Raw genomic sequence first — 26,621 nt, forward strand, 5'->3', positions numbered from 1 at the left:
GGAGAAACTTCCTGGGGTGGCCAGGAATGCTGCCAGTACAAGTCCCAGTTAACCAAGATAAACTTTGCTTTATACCAGGGGTAGTCAAACTGCGGCCCTCCAGATGTCAATGGACTACAATTCCCATGAGCCCCTGCCAGCAAACAACGGCAGGGGCTCATGGGAATTGTAGTCCATTGACATCTGGAGGGCCGCAGTTTGACTACCCCTGCTTTATACCCTCCAGCTCCTGGGAAAGCCCAGGAAAGTTTTCACATGGTCAGTCTGCTGCAAGGACAGCGCTGAAGACTTAAGTGTTTTGTAACACAGTTTTAATTTGCAAATGTACACAGATTGAGCAGGCAGACAATAAAAGCAGGCGTGGGTAGACAAGCACAGCCATCAGCTCTAGCAGTACAGATTCAATGCCTCAAGAGCCCCCCCCCCCCCAAAAAAAAAATCTGATTCTGCTAGCCAGTAAACTCTTCATTCTATTTAAGAAAAATCTTATGCTATCCTTCACTGACTTCAGGTCACCACCGCTATAGCTCTAAAAAGAATTGCACCCTTCTAAATTTTGAAGAGTGCAACTCTCCTCAGGATTGCACATGTGGCCCTCCCCAAACACTCATTCAGACCTTCAAGGTCAAATTCCCAACTGATGCAGCAGCCTCCTCAAGATGATTATAGGGAAGGTCCTGGACATAAGAAGAGTCATAGTTGGTTAAATGGATGGAAATGGATCCTCAACAGTAGGAAGCCATCACTGTAATTCTCAACTAATGGAAATGTTTTTGATTGAAAGCCTTTTAACAGGCCTTTAAAATTAGAAATCTTCTTCCTCTAATTTCAGCTCTGGCATCTCACTTGGTAGTTCAAAGAGCTCACGATACTCTGGCTGCTCCTCCTCCCCTGGCGGTGGCAGGAAGGGGTCTGGGGGGAAAATGGAGAGAAAGGGAACATCAGCTAGGAACTGAAGAGGAGGGGAGAAAGTGGGTCTGTTGAAGAGAATGAGGGATGAGAATTGAAATGCTCCACTGCAACTGTAGTCCCAGGAAAGAACTTTGCATCCATTATCAGATTGCTACCGATTCAGAGGTAGCTCAGATTCCACCCTCAAACATGCCCTGAGTACCATCACTCACCATTCCTGTCAAGCATAAAGTTCTCAAATAAGGTTTTGATTGCATCCAGGTTATCAGGGAGTAATTCATCATGGTCCTCCGGAATACTGAGCTCCTCCGGGTGCTTCTCCAGAATGCTGGTCCCCTCCAGGTTCACCTCCAGAATAGGGGGCTCCTCTGGGTTCACCTCCAGAATGCGTTGCTCCTCCGGATTCATCTCCAGAATGCTGGTCCCCTCCAGGTTCACCTCCAGAATACGAGGCTCCTCTGGGTTCACCTCCAGAATGCGTTGCTCCTCCGGATTCATCTCCAGAATGCAGGTCCCCTCCAGGTTCAAATCCAGAACTTGAGTCTTATTCTGTTGCCTGGACAGATAGTAGGCAGATGGGTATACTTCAATTTAGTACTAAAAGAAAGCTGTGAATTCTGCATCAAAGAAACATAAGTCTATCAGGATAAATGATATAAATAGGGAACAGCTCCCATGGAGGAGAGACAATGGCAGCCCTACTCCTTGAACATTGAAAGCCCTGTGTGACTTCTAGCTTAACTAAATGTTATAAAGTAACAAATGCCGAGTTGTAATGTAGTTTACCTCAAGTCCTCACAATTCTAGTTGGTACTAACCACTTTGTCTGCCCACAGAAATAATCAAGGATTTGAAACAGAGATAAGGAAAAGTTTAGACATAGTCCTTCAATGCACAAGGAATGAGGCAAGAGGAAAAACTTGATGCAGGGTTTCCATTTTCAGCAGTGGTCTTGTGTTTACTATAACTTGCAGTTATAAGATGACGGCTTCTACAGCCAGATGGTCAATGTAGCAATAGCATTTTTCCAACCTTACCCAAGGTCCACTTTTAAGTGGAAGGATACGAAGATCGAACCTGGGACCAACAAGACACTGCAGTTAAACTTATGCTTTTCTCTGCTAGGAAATGAAAGCTAAATTTCTTGCAATACCAAGACTGTATTCATATAATGCCGCATACTCTATTGGTGCGCGGTAGAAATCTTTCAGAACTATGTGGACAGGGCAACAGTAGAGGCAAATGATTGATACAGGTTAATGATAAACACAATATCAAATGATGTGTGGATGTGGCCTAGATAACCCATCTTCCACATTTTGGGCAACAAGAACAGAACACTCTCTACTCTGCCTATTAAATATCATGCCTTTTCTTATAAGGAAATTCCATAGCTATGGTTGAAATGCACAAAGACATGGAAGATACTGGTGGGAATGGCTATGACAGTACTGCCAATTTGGAAAAGAAGAAGAGTAAGAGTAGCTGCATGGAGCTGTAAGGACCAGAGAATTGTAGAGGTTAGAGTGTCTGATTAGAATCTCAGGCTGCATTACTAGCGCAGAGAATCTAGATTCTATAGCAAGGGAAGTTCTAATACCATTATTCCACATTGGTTAGACCTCATTTTGAATATTGTATCCCGGTTCCGGGTGCCACAGTTCAAGAAGGATAACGACATGTTGGAACATGTCCAGAGAATCATAGAACCATAGAGTTGGATGGGGCCAAACAGGCCATTTAGTCCAACTCTCTGCTCAATGCAGGAACGGCCCAAAGTATCAGTGTCTCTCAGCTTAACCTGCCTCACAGAGTATTATTTATTTTACTTAAATCGTTGTCATGTTGTTGTAGTGAGGGGAAAACTGAGGAGGAAAGAACAATTGTTGTAAGCTTCTCTGAGCTCCCACTGAGGAGAAAATCACAGATATCTAAAGAAGTCTTAAAAATAAATACGGGAGCAGGAACATCAAGTAGTACAATGTATGTACTCACATCGTGGAAACTTAAGATGGCAGCCGTCATTGGCCACTTTTTTACTTTTTGAGACCGTCTGCTAAATGGTAAGGGCTTTACAGTGCCATCCCAATAACACTTTCCTGGAAGTAAGGCCCACGGACTAGACCCAAACTGAGTAGGATTCTCAGTAGGCCTGATCTGGATGACACTCTTAAAATTCTCTCGTAAATCTAAAATGTTTTGTTCAGAACTATGAGACAGACATGAAGCTGCCCTATACTGAATCAATCCATAAGTCAGACCGGAAGCAGCACTCCATGGTCTCAAGCAGGGGTCTTCCACATCACCTATGCCAGCGGTAGTCGAACTTGAGCTCTCCAGATGTCCATGGACTACAATTCCCATGAGCACCTGCCAGTGTTTGTAGCCCATGGACATCTGGAGGGCCGCAGTTTGACTACCCCTGCGGCCTGGTCCTTTTTAGCTGGAGATGCTAGGGACTGCACCTGGAACCTCCTGCAGGCCAAGCAGATGCTTTGCCACTCAGTCAAAACCCCTCCCCGAAGCTTCCCCAACACACTTGAAAACACATGCTTCAAACACCCTAGCTGAAAAAGCCCTTACCAAGCCCCATCTACCGCCTACCCCCTCCATCTGGCTCACATAACGAATGCTCCTTCAGCATCCGCCTCAACCACTTTCTCTTGGCCAAAGAGATATCTTTTTACTTATTTAGGGTGTTACATATACTGCACTGAAATTTAATATACTTTATTGAATGGACATTTTAAAACAGTATATGGTTTCATTAACAAAGGATTTTCTAGGTAACAACCTTAGAATAACTGACAGAGAGAGAGAGAGAGACAGAGAGAGAAAGAGAGAGAGAGACAGAGACAGAGAGAGAGGGAGAGAGAGAGAGAGAGAGAACGAACATGCTTTGGGTGCCAAACAGGTTATATAGGGTTGTACCCAATTCTGTGCTAGAATTCAGATGGGACAAACTGCCTTTATTTTGTGATGAACAGAATTTTCAGATACTGTAATGGTAGAATGCCGGGGGGGGGGGGTGGGTGGAGAGAACCCGCCATAGTAGCCATGTAAATATTCTACTGCAGAGCTCTGTGGGGTTGACTTGATCCATTGGAAGCAGTTGTAAGTTTGGATGTTAATCCTTATACCCCAAAACAAAGGGCCTGCAGAAAGGACCTCTAAGCCCAGAGGGAAGAGGCTGAGCTCATAGCTTCAGGGGCAGACCTAGTCCTCTCTCCAATCAGTGAAAGAAAGGACAGAAATTGGAAGGTGAGTTCAAGGTAATCCAAGGGAAACTGGAGAGAAGGAACATGGCAACTAAGTTCTTGAAGGTGGAGGAGACTGGGAAAAATGGCACTGCTCACCTAGAGGAGACCCTGATCAGGCGGCGATTCAGATATTTCTTCTGCTCTGCCAGATCACCTGGGAAAGGAAACCAAAGCAAGCGTGTGGGTGGAAAATGGTACCCATCTGTATTAGTTCTCCTCCGCAGCCAAATGCAAGCACATATTGCCTGGGATAAGTGTCATGAATAATGCTTTGTATATACTATATTAGAAGAGTAGACCATGGCAAAACCTACAAAGAAATTACCCATATGGAAAAAGGCCCTTGAAATAGGACATCATGCAAACACAATCCAACAATTGACTCTGATATCAATACCTGAAGGCTACATAGAACAACGGCCCTTCTTTGTGCCCCAGCCCCCATTCTGCAATATTCACTGGGTAAATTGTGGGCCATTCCACACAGATTCTTTGTAGCAGGAGTGTGGCAAATTATAATCGCTACAAAAATGCGGTTATGCACAATGTCGTAGACAATCAGCCACACTCCTAAAACCGATCCGCAAAAAGTGCTTCGTTGTAGCGCTTTCAGGGAAATCCCAAAAAGTGGATTCACCCTCCGGAAAGCGCTACACTCTTGCAACCAATCTGCAACACTAGCGGGAAAGTTCTGTGCGTTACCATTGTTGCGGTTTCTGCAAAGTTCCTCCCCCTGGCTGTCTCCTCTGATCTTCCGGCAAAGCGATCGCCATTTTTTTTTCTCGGACCGAGCGGAGATCAACGAACTGGCGAGCCTTCATTCACCCAGCGAGGCTTCCCCAGCTGCAGTCCCTCCCCAGAGCTGTTTTAAGTCACCAAGCACCACACAGCCCCGTTTGCTGGCTTATTTTCCCTTTATTTTTCCCTTTATTTTCGGCCGAAAATCGCACCCGGAGGGAGCGTGGCGACGATGAAACGGCAGCTCACACACCACCTGCTAGCTAGATGGGTCTCTCTGTTGCAATGAATCAATGCAGATTCGCTGCAATGGGTTTTTTTTTTAAACCTGCCTTAAAGGGAAAGGGGCTTTTCGGGAGCATGATAACGGCTGCCCATTGGCTGCTCATTTGATTGACGGCCAGGGGCGGGACAAAGCTCGGCAAATATCGCTTCCTGGATAGTGATTTTTGCCGAGACCGGAAACCTGTGGGAAACGATAGAAACGCAACTGGATTCCACTACAAAGGCAGGTATGCATAACGACGAATTCCACTATTTAAAATCGTGTTTTTTCGTTCCGAAAACAATTTGCAACATTGAACCTTGTGCGGAATGGGCCTGTGTCTTTACTCCTGGTGTGTGCATGTGTTTGCATAGGTGTGTGCTTATATTTAAAAGTGTGAAGAATTGTTGTTGTTTTTTTAAATTATAGAACAGGAGGAAATTGGCTAGGGCTGGGCATTCAAACAGAGCCAAGCTGAAGAGACAACCCAAAATACAAATCAGGGTTTTTAAATATATATATTCAGCATCTCAACGGTATCTGGGCATTTTTCAGAAAACAACCGCAAATCACCCCCCAATCCCGTAAATATTCTGAATTTACTGGGAAGATTGAGAGCCAGCATTTGCAGACTCCTGGAGACTGATTTTTCCCCCTTCCCTCCATGGGGGGAGAGTTCTATGGGCTGCTTCACAGTGGTAAAACTGGGCTTGCATCACAGCTGGAAAATCCATGAAGAGCCTTGTCCTTTGTTGTACAACCATCTTCACCCAACGCTTGCAAAGCAACTTTGAGGAGGGGCCTCCCTTCCATTTTTGTTTTGTAGAACGCAGAGAACATTGAGGTGCTTCACAGATTTTCATCTTGGCAGTCATATAAGCTAGAAGTCTGTTTTAACTCCATCTCACCCAGTAAAAGTCCTAAAATGCTAAACCCTCAGCAATTACAGAAGCAGCAGCAGCATTGGTTCTGATATGCCGCTTTTCTCCACCAGAAGAAGTCGCAAAGTGGCTTACAGTCACCTTTCCCTTTCCTGTCCCCACAACAGACACCCTGTGAGGGAAGTGAGGGTGAGAGAGCCGCTTTTCTCTACCTGAAGCAATCTCAAAGCAGCTTACAATCACCTTCTCTTTCCTCTCCCCACAACAGACACCCTGTGAGGTGGGTGAGGCTGAGAGAGCCCTGATATTACTGAAGAAGTTGGTTCTTATATGCCGCTTTTTTCTACCTGAAGGAGTCTCAAAACGGCTTACAGTCGCCTTCCCTTTCCTCTCCCCACAACAGACACCCTGTGAAGTAGGTGAGGCTGAGAGAGCCCTGATATCCCTGCTCAGTTAGAACAGCTTTATCAGTCCTGTGGTGAGCCCAAGGTCACCCAGCTGGTTGTATGTGGGGGAGCGGGGAATTAAAGGCAGGTTACAGTAGATGAGCGATAGGTTGTGAGTGTCCTACATAGTACAGGGGGTTGGACTAGATGACCCATGAGATACCTTCCAACTCTATTATTCTATGATTCCAAGCTGGTTCTTCTCAGCAAGAACACTGTTTGTATATATGAGAACAGCACATCATAAAACCGCTCATGAGAAAGGCAGAGGAGAAGTTGGCAGGCAACAGTACCTTCCCGTTGTTCACTGTAGTAAGGACCAAACGCTTCATTCCGGGGAGTGTCAGGGTAGAGGAACTGGAGTGGATTCTCAGGGAGGTCCTCCTGTGCTAAGAGCTGGTAGTCGTGAATGATGTCAGGCAGCGCTAAGGACTTCAGCTCGGTCTTGGTGTAGGGCATGACTGAGCGGAGGTTTGAGGACCCTGTAAAGTTCACACCCAAGTTGGTAGCCAAAGAGAGACATTTATGCTAGCTGACTTGCCTGCATTGGATAGACATAGCATAAAAGTGGTGGGCATAAAGACCACCATGTATTTGGAAAATCCTCAGCCTGGTTCATGCATGCCCTCACCATGTTCTAGTCACCCACCAAAGCATGCCTTAGATCCAGTATAGTGGGGGAATGGAGTTTGGCACAAGAGTGCAGGGAACTCACCATCGTTGTTGAATTCCACCCAGGTACAGGTGATGCCGCCATCCCGGGTCGTCTCGCTGAACCGCAGCAGAAAGGTACCTTCCCGCTTCTTCTTCAGCAAATGCTTCTCGCGCTTGCGGCTCACAAATCCCACGATGAGACTGGGACAGGAAGGAGGAAAAGAAAACGTACAAAGAGGAGCCACAAAGACCGTTTATGCACAGGAGGTTTCATGCAGGGCTGCAGACTGGAGTTTTAGTTGTGGCAGATTGTCCCACCTCTTCCTGCACCCACATGGGGGAGCAGCTGGCCTGGTGCACCTCGTCTGCCCCCGATCTGTGCTCCTGACAGGGGAATGGGGCAGTGAAGTTCCCAGTGCATAAACGGTCAAAGAGAAGCATTGTTCTCCCTTTGCTTCATCCTACACAACTTCCTCCTGGCAAATCCAGTCTCAGTCCCTCCCTGGTACCCTTTCCTCCCTGTGGTTCATAACGGTAGGCCTAGTGCCCAGGGGTGGGGTCTGCCGGAGGCCTGCTACATAATCAGTGGCTCTTTCAGGGAAGTGTGTGTCTTCCCAAACTATCGGGGGAGAAGGAAACAGTGGTTCGCTTTCCTTCAGAGAAGACTCTGATCAGAGCCGTCCTTGGTAAATACATCAAAACAGCTTTGGCAGTGACTCACAGCCTGTGCATTTACTTTTATTATTATACTAGCTTCAAAGCCCGTTCATAAGAACGGGCTCTGAAAGGGTCCTCCCCATCAGTGTCCTTGCTGCTTTCCAGGCCCCTGGAAAGCGCTGAGGGCGAGGAATGGGGTGGGGAGTGGGGGAGAGGGAGCACTTCCCGGGGGCCTGGCGAGCACACCCGGGGCCTCTGTGAGGCCTTTCCAGGCCTTTGGAAATCGCTCCCTTCCCCATCCCCCGCTGCTGCTGGTCCTCTTACCTGGGGCCCTGCAAGTGGAGCAGCAGAGTCACAGACATGCCTGGTTCTAACAGCCAGGCACATCTGTGAGGCAAGGGGTAAGGGCTTGGTGATGGAGGGCGGGAGCTGTAGGGGCAGGGCCAATCAGTGTGCAGCTGGCTGCACCCTGATTGGCCCTGGAGAGGCCGGACCGTTCGTCAGCCAAGGCTGTTTCACAATTATTAAGCGGCACCAAATGGGTAAGATTTATAGACCTCCCCTTATCCATGCGTTCAGTGGCTTTGTTCTGAAGAGGGAAGCCCACATGATTTTATTTGCTGCTTCTGGCCTCAACATATACCTGGCAGAACAGTGCCGTTTTGCAGGCCTTGCAGAACTTAAATTGTTCTGTCAGGACCTGGGCCTCAGCTGGCAACTGATTCCACCAGGATGGGAGCAGCTGGAGCCAGATGCACTTCTTTCAGGCCAGGGACCACCAATGTATTATGATTTGAAGACTGTAATTCTCTTCTGGGAGCATACTGAGAAAGTGACAGTTACACAGTACTCAGACCGTGCAGATCCTTAAAGGTTAGAACCAGGACTTTAAACTTGATTCAAGTTGTTCTGTGTTTTCTATTCCTTGGCTCCATCATCAACCAAAAGGGAGACTGCAATCCAGGCGGTCAGGGCAGCCACGAAGGAGCTAGAAAAGATTCAGTGTAAGAACATGTTCCTGTTGACCAAGAACAAGTTTATACTATGGCATGAATTAGCTTAGAATCATAGAATCTATTATTCTAAGTTAATTCATGCCATCGTATTCCTCATCACCACGTATGGGCGTGAAAGTGAGACAAAGAAGAAAGCTGACAGGAAGAACACCAGTTCTTTTCAAATGTGCTGCTGGAGGAGTTTTATGGACTCCAAGAAAGACAAATAAGCGGGTTCTAGTCAAGCCTAAACTCTTCCTAGAGGCTAAAGTTGCTACACTGTGCCAATCTTATTTCGTTGCATTACAAGAAGACAAGAGTCACTGGAAAATACAATAATGCTAAGAAAAGTTGACGGCAGCAGGAAAAGACCCAACTTGAGATGGATTAACTCACGAAAGGAAGACATGGCCCCCAGTTTGTAAGACCTGATCAAGGCTGTTAATGAAAGGAAATTTAGGAGGTCTAGAGTTCATAGGGGTACTCTTAATACACACTCTTCCACCTAACCTCTCTGCACCTAAAATGTATTTATTTTTATTTATCTTTATATACCACTGCTCTCAAAAGTCTCGTGGCGGTTTACAAAAATAGCCACGAGGTCACTAAAGTTTTCCCTTCCCTTTTCTCCCACCCCTCCACCTCTTGCTACTTACTTATTCTTCCAGAGTTCCAGCAAGTGCTCTTGGATCAGACTTAAGATTCCATCAAGCCAAGTCCAGAAGGAAAAATTGTCTCCAGAAGGAGAAGGCTCCTGTAGAACCATCAAGAAGGAGTTATTAAAAGATGGAAGTTACTAGATGGGTATCAGAGGAAAACAGGGAAAGGGTTTCACTGAGAGATTTACCTTGCAGAACTGGGGCCAAGTGATTGTGCTTTGTGGTGTTACCCTGGGCCCTTTAATGGGAAGGAAGGACAAATAATGAGTCACAGAACTGTTTAGATGAACAGGGATTAGTTTCTCATTAGGAGAAAGACCCTCCCTCTCCCTGTGCTTCCAGATCTTTGGAGGTAGAAAGGTAGACCTCATAGGACATTAAAACTAGCTCCATATCAATGAATAAGTGAAGTACAAATCATTCTATATAATGAATCCCAAGTTACGATCATTCATCTGTCTTCTACAGTTGGTATCACTAAGGTCATTTTCACATAGAAGAAGAGTTGGTTCTTATATGCCGCTTTTCTCTACCCGAAGAAGTCTCAAAGCGGCTTACAATCCCCTTCCTTTTCCTCTCCCCACAACAGGCACCCTGTGAGGTGGGTGAGGCTGAGAGAGCCCTGATATTCCTGCTCAGTCAGAACAGTTTTTATCAGTGCTGTGATGAGCATGTGGAGGAGGAGTAGGGAATCAAACCCAGCTCGGCAGATTAAAGCTGGCGCTCCTATCCACTACCCTGAAGGCACATGCCACATGGGCTGGGGAAACTCATCCTTTGATTAGGAAAACAGAGTTGTAATGTTTTAAGGACAATTAAGCAACTACTTGTCCCACCGCCAGAATCTATGACTCCTAGGCGGGAACATTGGTTTCTTTTCCAATTCAAGACCCATTGCTCCTTGCTCAATGTCTGGGCCCTAGTCTCTTGCCACCCCCTGTAGTTTTAATCCACTGGCTTCTCCTTCACCCTAATGGACTGCCAAGTGAAGTTAGAACTTGAACCCATTCCCATTTTTTTCCTTTAATGTCTGGCCCTGGACTAAGTCCCAGACTCCTTGACCCAGCTACAATTTTCGCCTGGCGCTTCCAGCCCTGCCCTTGTTCTACATTACCACACAGTTTCTCTCCGAGCATTTTCAGCTGCTCCGTGTCGAGGCCTCGCTTAGTAGCATCTGAGAATTGCCAGCTGAGCACCTCTGACAACTTGGCCCAAGTGGCAGCTGATGGATTGGAAAAAAACTGCTGGTTCTGGGAGGGGAGGGAGAAAGAGAGATATGAATCAATTAGACCACATGAGGGAGAAGATTATACAGTTCAAACAGTATAATTTAGAAGGAAATCTGAGATTCACTGCTATCTTAAACAGAATCACACCCTTTTAAGTTAATATGCTTCAAGGGGAATAACTCTTCTGAGGGTGGCAATGTAAGAGACTGAACTCCCTTTAATGTGCTCTGCCCACCTCCTCCCCCCACCCCTGTTTCCTTGTGGGCAGGAAAGCCTGAGTGGGCAAGCAAGGATGCTGGGGCCAGCACCTGGGGTGCAGCACATCCAAGGGCTCCTGGCCTGCCTCCCCCTCGCTTTCCTGCAGGGGGAGTCCTGAGCAAGCGCAGGGCAGCCCTGCCAGTGAGCCGGACTGCTGGGCTGCGGCTTCCAAGGACATCTGGCCCATCTCCACTTAGCCTCCCCCATCCCTGATAAGTAGCCATAAGTGGCAGGAAAGGGGGGGGAGAAGACCATCAATTGGCTCTGAATGGGACAGTGCACTCTCCCTACTGGGTGCATATCCTCCAGTGAGGGCCAATTGGAGGTCTGGAATGTTCAACACATCAGAAGCATGCACACAATTTTATATGATATGGTAATTCTGGACTGAGTAGGCTAACCAAACTGAGATAGATGAGAACAACAGAGGCAGCAAACTTTATAGGCCTACACAACCTATAAAACTGGGATGCAGCAAGAGAGACATGCCTGTTTCTCACCTTTGGGTCTGTTCCAAGCATATTGAACCACAAGATAGAGGCCCAGGCGCTGGATGCCTGGTTGACATTAGAGATGATCACCACAGGCAAAGTGGATGTCTAATGGAGAAACATCAGCGATTATTTATTTATTTTATTACATTCATATACCACCCTCCCCTGAGGCTCAGGGCAGTTCACACGGGACATGAAGTAACTGTACATCAAACTCAATTTTACATACTCCATGCATAGAATCAAATAACAATGGTAATGATAATAACATTATTATTATAACAGTAACTAATAATCAAACAGGACCATGGTTGTACAAGTCAGGTGCATGGATTCCTGCGAGGGAGGTTCAGGGGGCCCAGTTGACCTCAACCAGATGCATGGCGGAAGAGCTCCCTTTTTCCGGTCCTGCGGAAGTGTTTTAATTCTGTTAGAGCCGTGATCTCTTCTGGGAGCTCGTTCCACCAGGTGGGGACCAGGACAGAGAAGGCTCTGGTTAAGCAGAATTCTTTGGAGCCAGGGATCACTAGCCAGTTGGACTGGGAAACGACATTGCCCTGAACCATATAATGCTGGATTAAAGGAGCAGATCCAGATGCTCTGGCTAGCCTGATACCATCAGATCTCAGAAGCTAAACAGGTTCAGCTGTGGTTAGTACTTGCATGGGAGGCCACCAAGCAAAAGCAGGGCTACATACAGACAGGAGACAGCAAACCACCTCTGAACATCTCTGGTCTTGAAACCCCTATGGGGCTGCCATGTGTTAGCTGTGACTTGATGGTACCTTCCACCACCAACTGTATTTACTCTCTGGCTACTTAATGTGCAGGAAACCCTGACACATACTTAGGATGAGCATCCTTTGCTCCCATATTTTCCTGCTGTTTTACTTTTCTGTAGCCACAACAGTATTCTGCTCCTCAAGGAGATAAAATTTATCAATACGAGCCATGCATTGGCTTGCAAAAATAGCATCTAGCTGAGCCTTGAATATATTTTATTTTTTAATTTAGTTTATTTATATTTGAACTTCTATTTCACACTGTAGATTCAGAGAGTTACCACTGTGTTCATAGCTAAAGAGACCCTGAAAGAACCCAGAACAACCAACATAAAGATGATACTTTCCACACTTGGGATACCTTGGAAAAAATATGCCAAAATGAAGGAAGGAGCAATATATCTGGTCAAAGCCTTTCTCCGTGGCTTAAAACATAATAGTTTTGCTAATTGTGCCAGTTCTTGTGTTTTATATTTAATTTTATACCCCTTGTTCCTTGATTTACTTGGGTAAAATTACTTGTGCCATAAGAACATGTCTGCGTGAACATGAATCTTCACTTAAAACAGAATTTTGTCTGCTCCTATTGTAGAACTTTGTAGAACAATAATACTCTCTGGCTGCAAAGGTTCCCTTTATAGTCACCTCAATTATCTTCCATGAATCTAATTTCCTTTTAAAGCCATTGATGCTTGTGGCTATCCCTGTGCTCACAGGTGCTGAATTTCATGGCCAACAAAGGCTGACAACTTTTTGTTTTGTAGTTACTTGACAGGCAGAAATAAAAACCTTTCCCAAGCAGAACACTCAACATTATCACATGGTGAAAAGCAGAAAAGAGGTGGCAACTCTAGCAGAAGAGTAACGTTAGCATGTCGGTGAGCCTGGTGCCTCACAAGTAATCAGAAACCAACTCCCCTAGCAGGATTCAAGTATATCAGTATTCCCCAGCTAGAAACATCATTGCCTACGTGCCACACAACCTTCAAGCAACAAAGCGGATAAAAAGCATTGCCTCCCTCCCAAGAGCCTTCCCTCCTATTCGTGGTCCTCATACCTGAAGATGGCACTTCAGACCTTGGTAGGAATAGTCTAGTGTAAACGTGATGATGTGCAGCTCTTCTGTAACAGGCAATGATCCCTGCAATGAAGAAGGGGGGGGGGAGGAGAGGAGTCACACTCAAGTGACATTTGCCTGCTAACTGAGGGCACGGTTTGAAGGGACCCCATGCAGCAACCTTCCTGAAACGATCTTACCAGCAGCTTTACAGATAACCCCTTGATGTATGTACCCTTTGTAGGTTCCATAGATAAAAGGCAGGATATAGATGTAATTAAATAAAATACAGTTCTTTTCCCATCTTGATTGTGAATGACCCCATGTCTTGCAAGTCTACCCAATCATTTATTTTTCTTCTCCTCCCTGCCCAGTTCCCCCCACCCTCATAGCCAATCGCTACTATATTTTCTAACATGTTCACATGTCAGCTGGGGTTTCTTTCTGATGTCTGCAGAAGTTGGTCGCTCGATGGCAGGAGTGTGGGGGTGCTAATTCCAAGATCCTCCTTTTACATGTTTGCACAAATCTAAGATTTACCTCAGTTTGCCAGAAAGATATACCAGATTTGCACACTGAGTGCTAGCCATAAGAATGTACACTGCTCTTAATCTGAAAGCTACTTTCCTGATAATACAGGATAAAATATAGAAGAGATACTAACTACATGACATAATGCCTGGAAGTGGAAAAGCTCTGTAGAATCTTAGAGTTGGAAGGGACCTGCAGGATGCAGGAAATTCCTAACTCCCTGCCTCCCCACAGTGACCCCAATTCCATGCCCAGATGATGCTCCCCTCAACCAGAATCCCTGACCAGTTTGGCCTGGAAGAAATTTGCTTCCCGATCCCAAAATGGCAATTGGCATATTCCTGGGCATACAAGAAAGGCACACAATCTGCTCATGTTCCATGCATGAAAATCCCATAACTGTTACTGTGCTTTGAAGTCTGCAGATCAGAGAGGCTGGGGTATCCCCCTAGCCCCTTTATCCTTTGGATACTTCTGCCACCACCACCCCACCCAAGTATACTACTGCACCGAAAGGATGGACATATTATGTACAGAAGCAGAATACTTAAGTTTTCCAAAACAAGCACAGGATACAACCCTTCACCCTACCATAGTACTGGCCCATATATCCCGTATTCTCCCAACACACAAAAACAAAGGCTAGGGGCTAATGCTTCTCTAGCAGGCAAACTCACCTCACTGGCATCTTTACCACCTTTGCCTTTACCCAAGCCGTGATTTCTTTGTTCTTTCAGTACCTGCCAAAAGAACAGAAAAGAATCACGGACAGTCGGAAGCCACAAAACACGTGGGCTCTAGTTCCTTAGCACCAGGAAAAGCTATTCTTGTGCTTCTCAATTTATGTAGTCCACGAGTAGCCCAAATGACTGCAGCAGCATGAATAAGGGACACCTTCATCCAGGTGGAAGTTCATGAGATTCAAGCAAGGGAGCTGGATTATGACTGAGCGCTCTTTGAACGAGAGTCATGCACCAAATCATTCCAAAAGAAACTGTACAGGAGTTAAGACCTCTCCATCAAGAACTACCTTCCCTCCAGCAAAATTCCTTCTCCATATGAAAAAAGTCAGCAAGAGCGGGGGGAGGGGGCAGGGAAGGGCAAGGAGTAATTGGGCCTCATCTAGCACGAACGGTGCCACAGGGTATACAGCCCATAATCAGCATTCAGACTCTAAAGACAGAGTGGATTACACTGTGAGCCCAACTACTGCACCCAACATCTAGCCCTCAGATTAAGCCTCCATAAGTGAAGGACATTGGAAAAGCCATGGTGATGTAGAAGAATATCTCCTCTTGCCTTCCAGGATTCTGCCAAGGAATGCAAGAATACTGGAACTATTTACACACATTCAGCACTTCCTTTTAAAATCTTCTTAACTTTTTTTGGAACAATGACATTTCAACGTATTAGACGTGTACTTCAGTTTTTACTGCTGGCCCTCCCTGTGTATCTTAAGAGGCTACGGCAAAACTCTGCCTAGAGTTCCGTCCTCCATCGCCCTCTCTCTCTAGCTAGGCAGTTGTAGAGCCTCATAATGCAGTGGACCAGCTCTCTTCTCCCCATCTTTCTCTTTCTCTCAGCTTCAAAATCATTCCTTTCTTTTTTCTTACGAACTAAAGGATGGAAAACTTTTTCCATAGTTTGTTTAGAATTTGGTGGTAGCACCAGAGGCCACGGAACAATTCTTGGGCACCAAAATTTGAAGCTGTGGCCTTCCACCGGGTCATCCCAAAACTAAGGTTTGGTTAAGTTCTAATTTTCAGCCCTTCTTCTATAAAACTTAGTACTATCCACCACCCACCCTCCAATATACCCACAACCTTCCCAAACTTCCCAATGTTGGCTTTCTAGCCACCAGACTCTTACAATATGACTGAAGTCACATACAAGACCCTCCATCTGAGGCCTATCCTTCACCATGATTTTGGTGTTTGATGAGAAGATGTTGAATCTGCGAAACCTTCAAATGGAAAAGAAAGAAGAGTGTTAACACAACTACTCTGGATTGTGATTGGCTTAAAAAAAACATTTTTCCAGATGCTTTCAGTGTTCTAATGTTGCTATACTTTTATTGCTGACATGATTTGGGGAGGGGGGTTATGTTTAGTACATTGCCAGCTCTGCAAAGTTTTAATTGGGATGATGGTTTCTATCAATTCAAACTGCTGCTAGATGTTTTGTAATAAACGCCTTATAGCTTTGCATTTTAATGTTCTAATTTTGATAAGACATCCCAGGTATTTTAGTCAAAGGGCATAAACACAATAAAATAAGTATAAATTAGCAACCATGAATACAAAAGTAGTCCATCATCTCCCAGTGCCAAGAGCTCAAAATGTTCCAACTGTTATCTATTCATCTGTACATTTTAAACATATTAAGAAGAGTTGGTTCTTATATGCCGCTTTTCTCTACCTGAAGGAGTCTTCCCTTTCCTCTCCCCACAACAGACACCCTGTGGGGTGGGTGAGGCTGAGAGAGCCCTGATATCACTGCTCGGTTAGAACAGCTCTATCAGTGCTGTGGCGAGCCCAAGGTCACCCAGCTGGCTGCATGTGGGGGAGGAGCAGGGAATCAAACGCGGCTCGCCAGATTAGAAGTCTGCGCTTCTAACCACTACACCAACCTGGCTCTCTTTAGTACCTAAATAGCAGGGTGGGTAGCAGGGTGGTGAAGGGTGGCCATCTTGTGTGCAAAATCCATTGGCTTACATCTCATGTTGCCATGACAGAAATATGAAGACAAACTGATGACTGAGCAGGTACACTGAGGAAGGCAAGGGAAGTGGAGCAACTAGACCACAGGGTGGGTAGCAGGGGAAGGACGTATAGAGGCAGAACACAGAGGAAGAAGGAGGTTTTCCCCTCTCCTGTGAATTCTCACGAGTCATGACAAAATCCGTGAGCACTGGGAAATAAAGGTCTCAGGCCTCCTAGAAGCAAACATCCGAATGTACTGCAAAATTCAACAATGTAATGATTACAATGAAGGCACAGTGCAGGCAAGAACAGGCTGGAGACCACAACCATAAATAAATGGAGTTGCAAGCCACAAGTGGCAAAGGTTCCCTTTATGCAGGGAAGCCTGTGATACAATTAGTCCTGTCCTGGATAATCCAACTTCCAATATCCCTGCCACTCTGCTAAACTGGAGGGGCCCTGGATCCCATGCCAGGTCTGTGCCGGATTACAAAATGACAGTTTTCCTTCGCTGCTTCCTCCCAGCTGTCACTTACCCTTCCATATTAGCAGAATCCCTGCAAGAAATTAAAAAGAAAGAAGATCAGCGGATGCTGTAGCCTCCCCTCAGTTGTACTGTTATAATTGCCAGCCTTGTACGTGTAGGAGGGCTGCTGCAATCAGAGCCAGTGGGTTCAACTAGAAAACATACCTGTCAATCTCAATCTTCACCTCCATCTTGTGGTCTTGATCCATCAGCTTCACCAGGAGCCTAAATAGCAGCACAGTGAAAAACAATCTATTTGAACAACACACGAAACAACACATGCAGGTGCCTTGCCAGGCTGTTGGTCTGTCTGGGTCAGTATTGCCCCATCTGACTGGCAGAAGCTCTCTATGGTCTCAGTGGGCAGAGTTGTGCTAGACCAGGCTTTCTCCACCAGGGGGAAACCCAAAAATAAAACCCCAACATTTCTATTACCCCTTATCCATTGTAGTGTCAAAATGATGGTGAACTTCTAGTCTAGACCAACCATAAAATTAAGATTTGGTACAAGGAGTCCAAGACTACTCTTCCCCTACATGTGGCATCGGTAGTCTGTAATAGTGAAGAAGCTGAAAGCAACTAGGGCAAAGAGAGGCTGCTTCTCTTACCTGACTTGGACGGAGAACTTGCTGTTGGTTTTCAGCACCAGCGGCCGGCGACAGGGGAAGGGCATTTTAGGCTGATTCTCCACCACAAAAGCACTGGGGACAGAGGAGAAAGAGGTCAGTGGCCACCACGGTAAGTGCCTGCTTTTCTCCTCCACCCGACAGATGTCTTGCCTGGCCTTCGTACCTTTTTAAAAGACAGGAAATTTGCTCTTGCAGCCGCTGTTTTAACTGGCCCAACTGCAGTGGCAGGGGGTCTCCTTCATAGGACATCTTTCGACACAGCTCATCCAGAGTCTGTAGCAGCCAGAGCAAATAGAAGAGGTCCTCAGCGTTGGCCGTGTACCTGATAAGACACAAAGTAGACCAAAGGCTAGCAGGGACACCAAAAGGGGAGCACGGGCCCAACACAAGCAGCACACCAAGCCCAGAAGATCCGTTCATCAAACCTGACCAAGCAAAGGCCGCAAGGACCAGAATAATTTGGGAGGCTGTCTAAACGACACCAGACCTTCCCCCTTTGTAGTGGCTACACAAAGCTGACTTACGTCAAAGCTAGATCACAGTTCCACATTTTTTGGTCTAAATTAGAATGGAAAGGTGGGCTTCACTCTTGCGCTCCCAGGTGTGGCTTCTCCAGCATGCCATAATTAAGAATTCCCCTCTAAGTTCTTCTGTGTGAGTGACTGACCTGAGCATGACTCACAAGCAAGAAAGAGTCCTGCGCACTGGCCTCTGCAGTAGCAGAGTAGTAGTAGCTATGCTTACCCTTTTTTCTCAAGCTGCTGGAAGCTCATGGACAGATTAGTTCCCCCCTCCCAATAAACCTTAGTAGATTCTGCCGCCAGCTATGGATGTTAAGTTACAGGCTGGTTTGCGTGTAGGTGTGAGAGGACCTCTATTCCCTTTTTCTCGCTTTGTAGACAGAATCCTGCTATGTCACAGGGATACCTTTCAAAGTAATTGTTAAATCATGGCTGATCAAACCCTGTCTGATACAGACCCTGGACAACCCTGCCCACAGCAGGGTTTGAGTCAGCTGAGAAGGCAAGAGCAATCAATCACGCAGAGATGTTGCTTCCTTTATCGGAAGCTGCTCTGGGATCAAAAGAACCTTAAATTGTTCAGGCAGTTTTTCACAGCAAACCAGCAGTTCTCCCAGAACCCTCTGCTGTGTTCTGGGCTAGCCTTAGGCTCATGGAATGGTGCCATGTCCTTATTTAAAGGACTCTCTTACTTAGGGAATTTTATGTCCTTGGCCCCACAACAGTATCAGGAACCCAAGGCAGGTAGCAACAAGAAATAACAATCCAAAAATAATCACGTATTAAAATCAATTAAAGCTTAACTAATAAGCTTAAGTCTCCACCTATAATTTTCAAGCTGCCTCGTAACCTCCCTTAAATAGCCCTATTTTAGATCCTAGCCAAAAGGCCGGCATCGCACCATTCGGGAGGCTGATCCACAGCAACCCCCTTACACTGTTGAGAGTGGGGAGGACAGAGAGCCTGGTGTGAGGGAAGCAACTCCTGCAGAGGTTCAAATTAGGCAAGGAAGCACTGCAAGGAAGGGATTCATCCGATCACGAAGGGCTATGAACAGGGTTGAGATGCAACGTGTGCTTATTTAATTATAAGGCAGTCTAACAGTGTGGAGTGTCTCCCTGTGGTCAGATCAAAGACTGCCCTTTCAAGAGTGCTAAGGGACTGACTGGTCCTTGGATCTGTCTGGAGCGGGGCAGGAATGATGCCTACCACTTCTCCAGGTGTCGCAAGCTGGTATCACAAACATCCCCAATACACGCCCGCCGTTGGCGATCTTGCCACAAAGATTGTTCCAGCATCAAGAGGTCCCTCAGAGTGTCCGAGCGGCCCAACAGTGCCTGGATTTGGGCCAGCACATCCTGAAAGAAAGAAGACCGTTCCCAGATGAGACAGAACCCACTTATCCTGAGGACAAGGAGCAGCAAGCAAGACATCACGGGAATAGCTTCAATGGTGTCCATTTTAGAGTGATAATGAAGGAGGACATTTGCATTTTTGAGTAAAAGGTTCCCAGAAAACCAACCTCGTCTCTGTTTTTTTCTGTAGCCAAGGGTGAGGTTTACCTTTCGGCGACAGTCCAAATTATTTATCATGGCTTGCAGCTCATTCCTTTTATTCTTGAGACTAGGATCAGAAGGCATCGCGCTTTCTGCAAGAAAACAAACCCCTGCATTTAAAAATAAAACTATAAAACTCCAAGGACCCAGCAGATGCTCGCCACTGTTATTAAGGGCAATGTTATGGGTCTCTTCAACTAGAAAAGGGAATGAGGAAAACAGAATGCTTCTCTCTGGAGGTGCTTCCTGGAGTTTTCTGAGCACCCGCTAATGTTATGGAGCAGTGGCCTTGCTTTGTACTACCACAAACCATAATAGCCTGTGTGAACTAACAGTGAGTTCACACATGACCATTTTCAGACTAGTGGACAGGGGTGCTCAGAAAGCCAACTGCAGCAGTATCTCCCAGCAATGTCTTACTGCTCGACTGAACCTACTTTGAAGCTACTCCATCCCAGGACTAACGGGCATTAGAGGAGAAAAAGAACAGGACCTCCTCCAAACCAGTCACCAAACAAAGCAACATCTCTCCCCTTAAACTGAAGACCGGAGTTAGGATTCAAAAAGTGGCTCACCGCCCTTTTGCCACCAGTTTCCAGTGCCAAGAGGGAAGAAGTGGAACATGGTAAGCTGGGAGAGGAGTCAGGGTGCCAAAACCAGTTAACCCTCTACACCAGGAGTCATCAACCCCCGGTCCGCGCCCCGGTGGCGGGCCGCAAAGGCCACGGTACCGGGCCGCCGCCAGCCACGCCTGCCTTCCCCCGCCGGCTGCAAGAAGGAAGGGAAGAGGAAGGCGCAGCCACTGGCATAGCGGTGACGCAAACGCGCATCTGCGCTGTTGCCACGTATGCGCGTTAGCGCCCCTAGTGGCGAAAACGCGCACGCGCAGTTGCCGCACATACGTGTTAGCGCCACCTGGTGGCGAAAACACGCATGTGCGGCAATTGCGCGTGCACGTTTTTGCAGCACCCGGGCCGTCGGCTCTTCCCTCAGTCCGGAGGCGGTCCCTGACCTGAGAAAGGTTGGGGACCGCTACTCTACACAATCTGTGAAATGGCCATGCAATAATAACCTCTCATCTCAGCAATTCTACATGTGTATAAATAATACAAATAATACAAATTCTAAGGGAGGGATTTGTATGATTTATCTTGCAAAGTGAATGTCTTTGGACGACCTAGATGTTAACGAAGCCCAAATTTGGGGAAACAATGACACTGCACAATTCCTCAGTACTATTAGGCACGTGTACAGGAAATCAAACTAGGAAGAACTGAGGACTTTGCACAGAAATATAAGAGGAATCGTTAAGAGTGTCTTATCTGAACACATCTGGAACACTATGAGAGAAGGGCCCCTCCTCCGTCCATATTGATGCTTCCCCGCCTCACCCCATCCCCATCCTCACCCAGTATCTTGAATGCAGTAAGCCGGAAGTTAAAGGTTTCTTGTACTTCCTCAAGTTGTTCTATGGAATTTTTTAGGCCCTGTGGAGCAGACCAGAGAACATTTCAGTCAAGGAGAATGAAAGTACATGTCAATATCACCTCTAGGTGAAAATTCAGAAATGGCATCTGGTGATGCTCTAGAATTCTCCCAGATTTTCAGTGAATTCCAGTGCGCATCTCCCTCCAAGCAGAGTTAAACTGAACCCAAACCTCTGATTCTATCACATTTTTCCATTTTGCAATCCAGAATCCCTACACAGTCTATCTGTACCTATACTCTATTGCCACCCTTTTTTAACTGACAGCGGTCCCAAACAACCAGTGATTGTTGCCTGTGATAACTTGTCAACTAGCAGAATGGATAGCAAGGCCATAATAGGTGGGCTAGCAGAGTTTGATCCCAGCAGCCGGCTCAAGGCACTGGCAAACCACCCCGCATTGAGTCTGCCATGAAAACGTTAGAGGGCATCACCCCAAGGGTCAGACATGACCCGGTGCTTTGCACAGGGGATACATTTACCTTTTCTCAAAACCAGGGTTTTGCGAAACCCTGGGATTTCTTGATGGTCCTGGAAGAGTTTTCCAAATGGGTGGGAGTTAATGTATTTTTTTTTTAATTGTTAAATATTTATCAGATGATATGACCATATATGGTCACATCAACCTGCCCTTCCCTCCCAAAATGGCCAATGATGAGCCTGGAGAGGTGGGAAGGTGAGGGGCCCCAGGTAGAGCCAGTTTGGTGCAGTGGCATGCCAGGTTCGATTCTGCACTCCCCCACATGCAGCCAGCTGGGTGGCCTTGGGCTCGCCACGGCACTGATAAAGCTGTTCTGACCGAGCAGTGATATCAGGGCTCTCTCAGCCTCACGCACCCCACAGGGTGTCTGTTGTGGGGAGAGGAAACGGAAGCCGCTTTGAGCCTCCTTCTCGTAGAGAAAAGCAGCATATAAGAACCAACTCTTCTTCTTCTACACAGCTGTGCTTCCCAACCATACTCTGCATGATCATGCCACTTCTGGGGTTTCTCAAAGCCTGAAGAATGTTTCAGGGGTTTCTCAATAGTACGAAAGTTGAGAAAGGGCAAATGAAGCTATACCTAGACAGTAATTTTCAGAAGACACACAATGCCATCCTCAACAAACATACACCCTTGTTAGCTCACCAGCTTCAACAGAATTAGAACAGTGTGTTTCCTTCCTTCCTTTTTTCTTTTCATCACATACAAGTAATGAGAGAAAAATTTGGAAATGGGCAATTCAAAACAAAGTCCTCCAGTCAAAGTCCTGTCTCTTCTCAATCAGGTTTAAACAGTGAATTTCAGGCCCAATTTGAAAGGGGTCTACCCACTGTTGCTACTCCCTTTCCAGTCCTGTATAGCTGCATGCCTGGGAGAGATGGCAGCACCAACTGCATTGCAGAAACCTCAGCAGGCACAGTGCTGCACAGCAACTCCAGGCAATGTTTGAGGAATGGAAAAGGATCCCTGCTCAGAAGTCCACCTGTAAGCAGCATCTTCAGCACTTCTTACGTCCCGCCTCCCCCCGGCAGAAATCAAGCTTAATATTTTGTAAGAAGAGGTTTTTGCAATTGGACTAGTTTGTATTCTTAAACTAAATTTTAGATTTTAACCTGTATTATACTGAACCACTTGAATTTTAATCCCTGTTGTAAGATGCCTTGAGCTGTTTTGGGGAATAGCAGAGTAGAAGACTAATAGGTACATAAATAAAATCAGTGCAAAGAGCTCAAGGAAGGCATTCAAGATCCATTACACTTCCAGGGATGTCACTGGGAATGCAGCACAATGGCCAATGAATTTAAACCAAAAAAGAAGGGCCTTCAAGAAGACTAGGTTTCTCCCCTCCCCAAGTTTCTTTTAAAAGAGGGAAACTGACTGGACTGGACACTGCTTACCTGTTTGGTCTAGCCGATTTCACCACTCCATAGATTTGTTCAGGACTAGCAGAAGCAGCCGCAATTAGGAAAGAGGCTCCAGCCTGCTCCACAATAAAACTCCACCCCGACTTCCCTTAAAGTGCCCACACTCTCACCTGAATTGTCTTCCTCATCTCTGCTAGCCGTTCCTCAATGTTGTTTTCCTGGCCAGTGATCAAGACTGAATTAGGTGGGGGCTCCAACCTTGTCTGTACAGGGAAGGAATAAGGACGTTACTTATTGCAGGTGGCCAGATTTCTATTCTCAAGAAAACAGTAAGAATGTAAAAATGCAGGATGAAGATCCTGCTGGATCAAACCACTGACCAATCCAGTCCAGCAAACTGTTTCACACAGCGGTCAACCTGTTGCCCTGGAAGGACAAACAAACAGGCCAAGGCCCTACCGTGCTGCTGCTTACCTGAACTGGATTTCAGAGGTTTTGCTGCCTCTGTCAAAGGAGATCAATATGGCCAGGAGCCACTGATGGACCTCTCCTCCATGAATCCGTCTAACCCTCTTTTAAAGCTTTCTATGCTCATGGCCATCCCCATCTCCACTGGCAGTGAATTCCACAGTTAAATCACGTGTTGACTAAAGAAGTATTTCAGGACTCCTTTCAAAGCAGTGGTTATCAATTTTTCTTCCTTCAAGGAATCCTTTTCATATCTACTTGTCTGCCATGGAACTTGCCCAACAATTCTACAGTATAAGATTCAAAATGAGTTTTCAAAGAGTGCAGATCAAAAGCCTGCTGGCTTCTCAGTCACTTTAAATGAACAGAAAGTGCATTTGAGAATATGCCCACCACTTTCCTGCGTGGCTTCAAATTGCCATTACAGATCTTATCGCTGCCAGATTCCAGGTTTCTGCAGCTGGTTAAAACCCCCTGCTCTAGAAGTACTCTAGCAATGTATTACAGCAATAGAAAACCCACAAAGAGAAAACACATGAGAAACAAGGCATTGGGACCAGGTTTCAGGGACGACAGAGCACCATGGAATGCTATACCATAAGGAGCAGAGGGGGATATGCCCAGCACGGTCTGTCTTCTCCTGCAGCTGCTGCAGCATCCGCATGACCACCACCACCATCTAATGCTTTATTTTTATAGCCCACCCTTCCCAGTTGGCTCAGGGCAGTCAACACCAGAATACAATATTTACAAAATGATATACTATGCATAAATAAAATCATTTGTATATAACTTAAGGTTAAAAATTTCACGTGCAAGATTTCTTTGCAACAGAAACCAGAAAATGTCAACTATGCTCAATAAATAAAGGCAACTTTCTGCTCCTTGGCATGATGAACATCAGTTTCCGTTTGAAAACATCTTCAATAAAGTTCCCGATGGGCGGGCTTCTGAGGGATCCCCAGACCTTCTGCTTCCCTTGCCCCACCCCTCCGCTCATCTATGCCTTCCTTCCTCCCACCATGACACTCATTTGAGCAACACTTAAATATCAAGCTCAGAATGCAAATTAAAAAAAAAATATTACTGAACAAAAATTCAGTAACCTACGTGATCAATATCCAGTGAGGAAAGGCAAAATAAATACTGTGTTGGAAGAGTGATATTTTGGCCTGGGAGGAAAGCCTGAAGGGCCCATAGCAAGAGATCCTGTGTTACAAGGAAGGAGCAATGGATTACTGCAACATGAGGAGCAGGAGGAGCAGACGGCTAGACTCCACACTGTTCCCTTACCGGCGAGGTAGCCATGGCTGCTGACAGAATAGCCTTCTCCTCTCTCAACAAGCCATCAATGAGGATGACCAGGTTTTCTGGGTGCTCTTCATACCTGGCCTGGAAATAACAGCATAGCAGAATGACAACATTAATTACTTAATTCTAATATTTATATCCCCCCTTTCCTCTTGGCTCCAAGTGGCTTACCAATCACAATTTAAAGCATACAGAACAAAATAAAACTTCCATTGCCAAGTAAACTTCCATTGCTCATATTCTCTGTTACATGCAAGGCGCATTCCTGAGGAGACCACTCTGATGGTCCCTGGCGAAGTCCATCCCAGCTCAGCCCAAAATATGTCTGCAGCCGCACTATAGCTGCTTATGCCACAGAGCCAGGGTCTTGTCACTGGTGGCTGTTTTTGCTCAGTCCAAGACCCAACTCCCCTTAATTAAACAATCCTTTAAATGTCCTTCAGCCAGGCTGCACGGTCTGCTTTTTGCACCTGTGAAATCAGTGGTATGCATTTAAGAAGTCATTGCAAGATTAGCTGGTTCACAGGTACATACTAAAGGCACTAAGGCAGTGGTCCCCAATCTTTTTATCACTGGGGACCAGTCAACACTTGACAATTTTACTGAGGCCCGGGGGGGGTAGTCTTTTACCGAGGGACGTCGCTGCCACCGCCTGAGCCCCTGCTCCGCTTGCTTTCCTGCTTGTGCCCGACTTTCCGCCACCTGCTGGGGGACGCTGCCAGCAGCAGCTGCGCAGTGCCACGCCAAGAGGCAGCCCCAGCCATGGTGGCCACTGGAGAGCACCAAAGGTGAGCCGGTGGCAGAGTGGCAGGGCAGCCCCCGAGGCAGCAGCCGGGGAGGAGGACGAGGAGGAGCCATGGCCTGGTACCGACTGATCTATGGACTGGTACCGGTCCCGGGGGTTGAGAACAGCTGCACTAAGGGACCCCTGAGTAGTAAACCTCCACTCAAAAATGTCATATGTGATTTTTAAAATCTTGTATGGGATTTTTCTTTTTTACTCTGTGCCTTTTTCAAACAGGAGTCAGTGGTGAACAGAAGGGCAGTGGAAGAGGCTGCAAGAAAAGGGTGTAAACATACAAGGGGAAATTGATCATGATAACTGCACATATCCAAATTAATAAGTGATCTATGGACCCTCTGCTTGCAAGTGGCAAGCGGGATGTGAACTGAACATACCTATCCCCAAGAAAAAAATAAACCTGGCTCATACACAATCTACAAAACATGTTACTTCACTCCCTACCTCAATCCTGCCCTCTTACCCTCCACACTGCTTAAAGCAGAGTGTGGCAGTAGGAACTTTCTGCTTAGCATCTTGCAATGAGCCTAGACGCCTCGAAAGTGCCTAGCACTGGAGGAACACACTCCATAATGGAACACCACCTGTGCAACAAAACTCACACTGTAGAAACTAGGGAAAAGGGCCAGGGCCCAAACCTATAGGTTCAGCCTTTAGTGTTATTTTGGCTTGTGCAGAATACAAGTGATGGACAAAATATTATAAGTGTATTTTGCTTTTAATGACAGGTACGGTTTTGTGGCGCAGAGTGGTAAGGCAGCAGACATGCAGTCTGAAAGCTCTGCCCATGAGGCTGGGCGTTCAATCCCAGCAGCCGGCTCAAGGTTGACTCAGCCTTCCATCCTTCCGAGGTCGGTAAAATGAGTACCCAGCTTGCTGGGGGGTAAACGGTGATGACTGGGGAAGGCACTGGCAAACCACCCCATATTGAGTCTGCCAAGAAAACGCTAGAGGGTG

The 26,621-nt window shown here is 46.4% G+C and overlaps 1 protein-coding gene across 4 annotated transcripts in view; it reads right to left on the reverse strand.

Annotated features, from left to right (window-relative positions):
* Positions 1-294: 294 nt before the first annotated feature.
* The window catches only part of STAT2 (signal transducer and activator of transcription 2), a 33,191-nt gene continuing 6,864 nt past the window's right edge, over positions 295-26,621 (reverse strand). For all 4 annotated transcript variants that reach the window (XM_077328577.1, XM_077328578.1, XM_077328576.1 and 1 more), the window contains 21 exons: positions 24,845-24,943; positions 23,254-23,346; positions 21,161-21,239; positions 19,759-19,844; positions 19,406-19,554; positions 17,839-17,997; positions 17,655-17,747; positions 17,212-17,271; positions 17,057-17,077; positions 15,688-15,781; positions 14,496-14,558; positions 13,288-13,371; positions 11,455-11,553; positions 10,582-10,717; positions 9,656-9,705; positions 9,465-9,562; positions 7,218-7,357; positions 6,796-6,984; positions 4,269-4,326; positions 1,125-1,468; positions 295-912 (listed from right to left, as the gene is read on the reverse strand). In XM_077328577.1, the coding sequence (XP_077184692.1) occupies positions 806-912; positions 1,125-1,468; positions 4,269-4,326; positions 6,796-6,984; positions 7,218-7,357; positions 9,465-9,562; positions 9,656-9,705; positions 10,582-10,717; positions 11,455-11,553; positions 13,288-13,371; positions 14,496-14,558; positions 15,688-15,781; positions 17,057-17,077; positions 17,212-17,271; positions 17,655-17,747; positions 17,839-17,997; positions 19,406-19,554; positions 19,759-19,844; positions 21,161-21,239; positions 23,254-23,346; positions 24,845-24,943 (2,301 nt within the window). In that variant the 3' untranslated portion in view covers positions 295-805. The remainder of the gene's footprint in view (positions 913-1,124; positions 1,469-4,268; positions 4,327-6,795; positions 6,985-7,217; positions 7,358-9,464; positions 9,563-9,655; positions 9,706-10,581; positions 10,718-11,454; positions 11,554-13,287; positions 13,372-14,495; positions 14,559-15,687; positions 15,782-17,056; positions 17,078-17,211; positions 17,272-17,654; positions 17,748-17,838; positions 17,998-19,405; positions 19,555-19,758; positions 19,845-21,160; positions 21,240-23,253; positions 23,347-24,844; positions 24,944-26,621) is intronic.

The sequence above is a fragment of the Paroedura picta genome, chromosome 3 (assembly GCF_049243985.1).
Source record: "Paroedura picta isolate Pp20150507F chromosome 3, Ppicta_v3.0, whole genome shotgun sequence".
Classification (NCBI taxonomy): Eukaryota; Metazoa; Chordata; class Lepidosauria; order Squamata; family Gekkonidae; genus Paroedura; species Paroedura picta.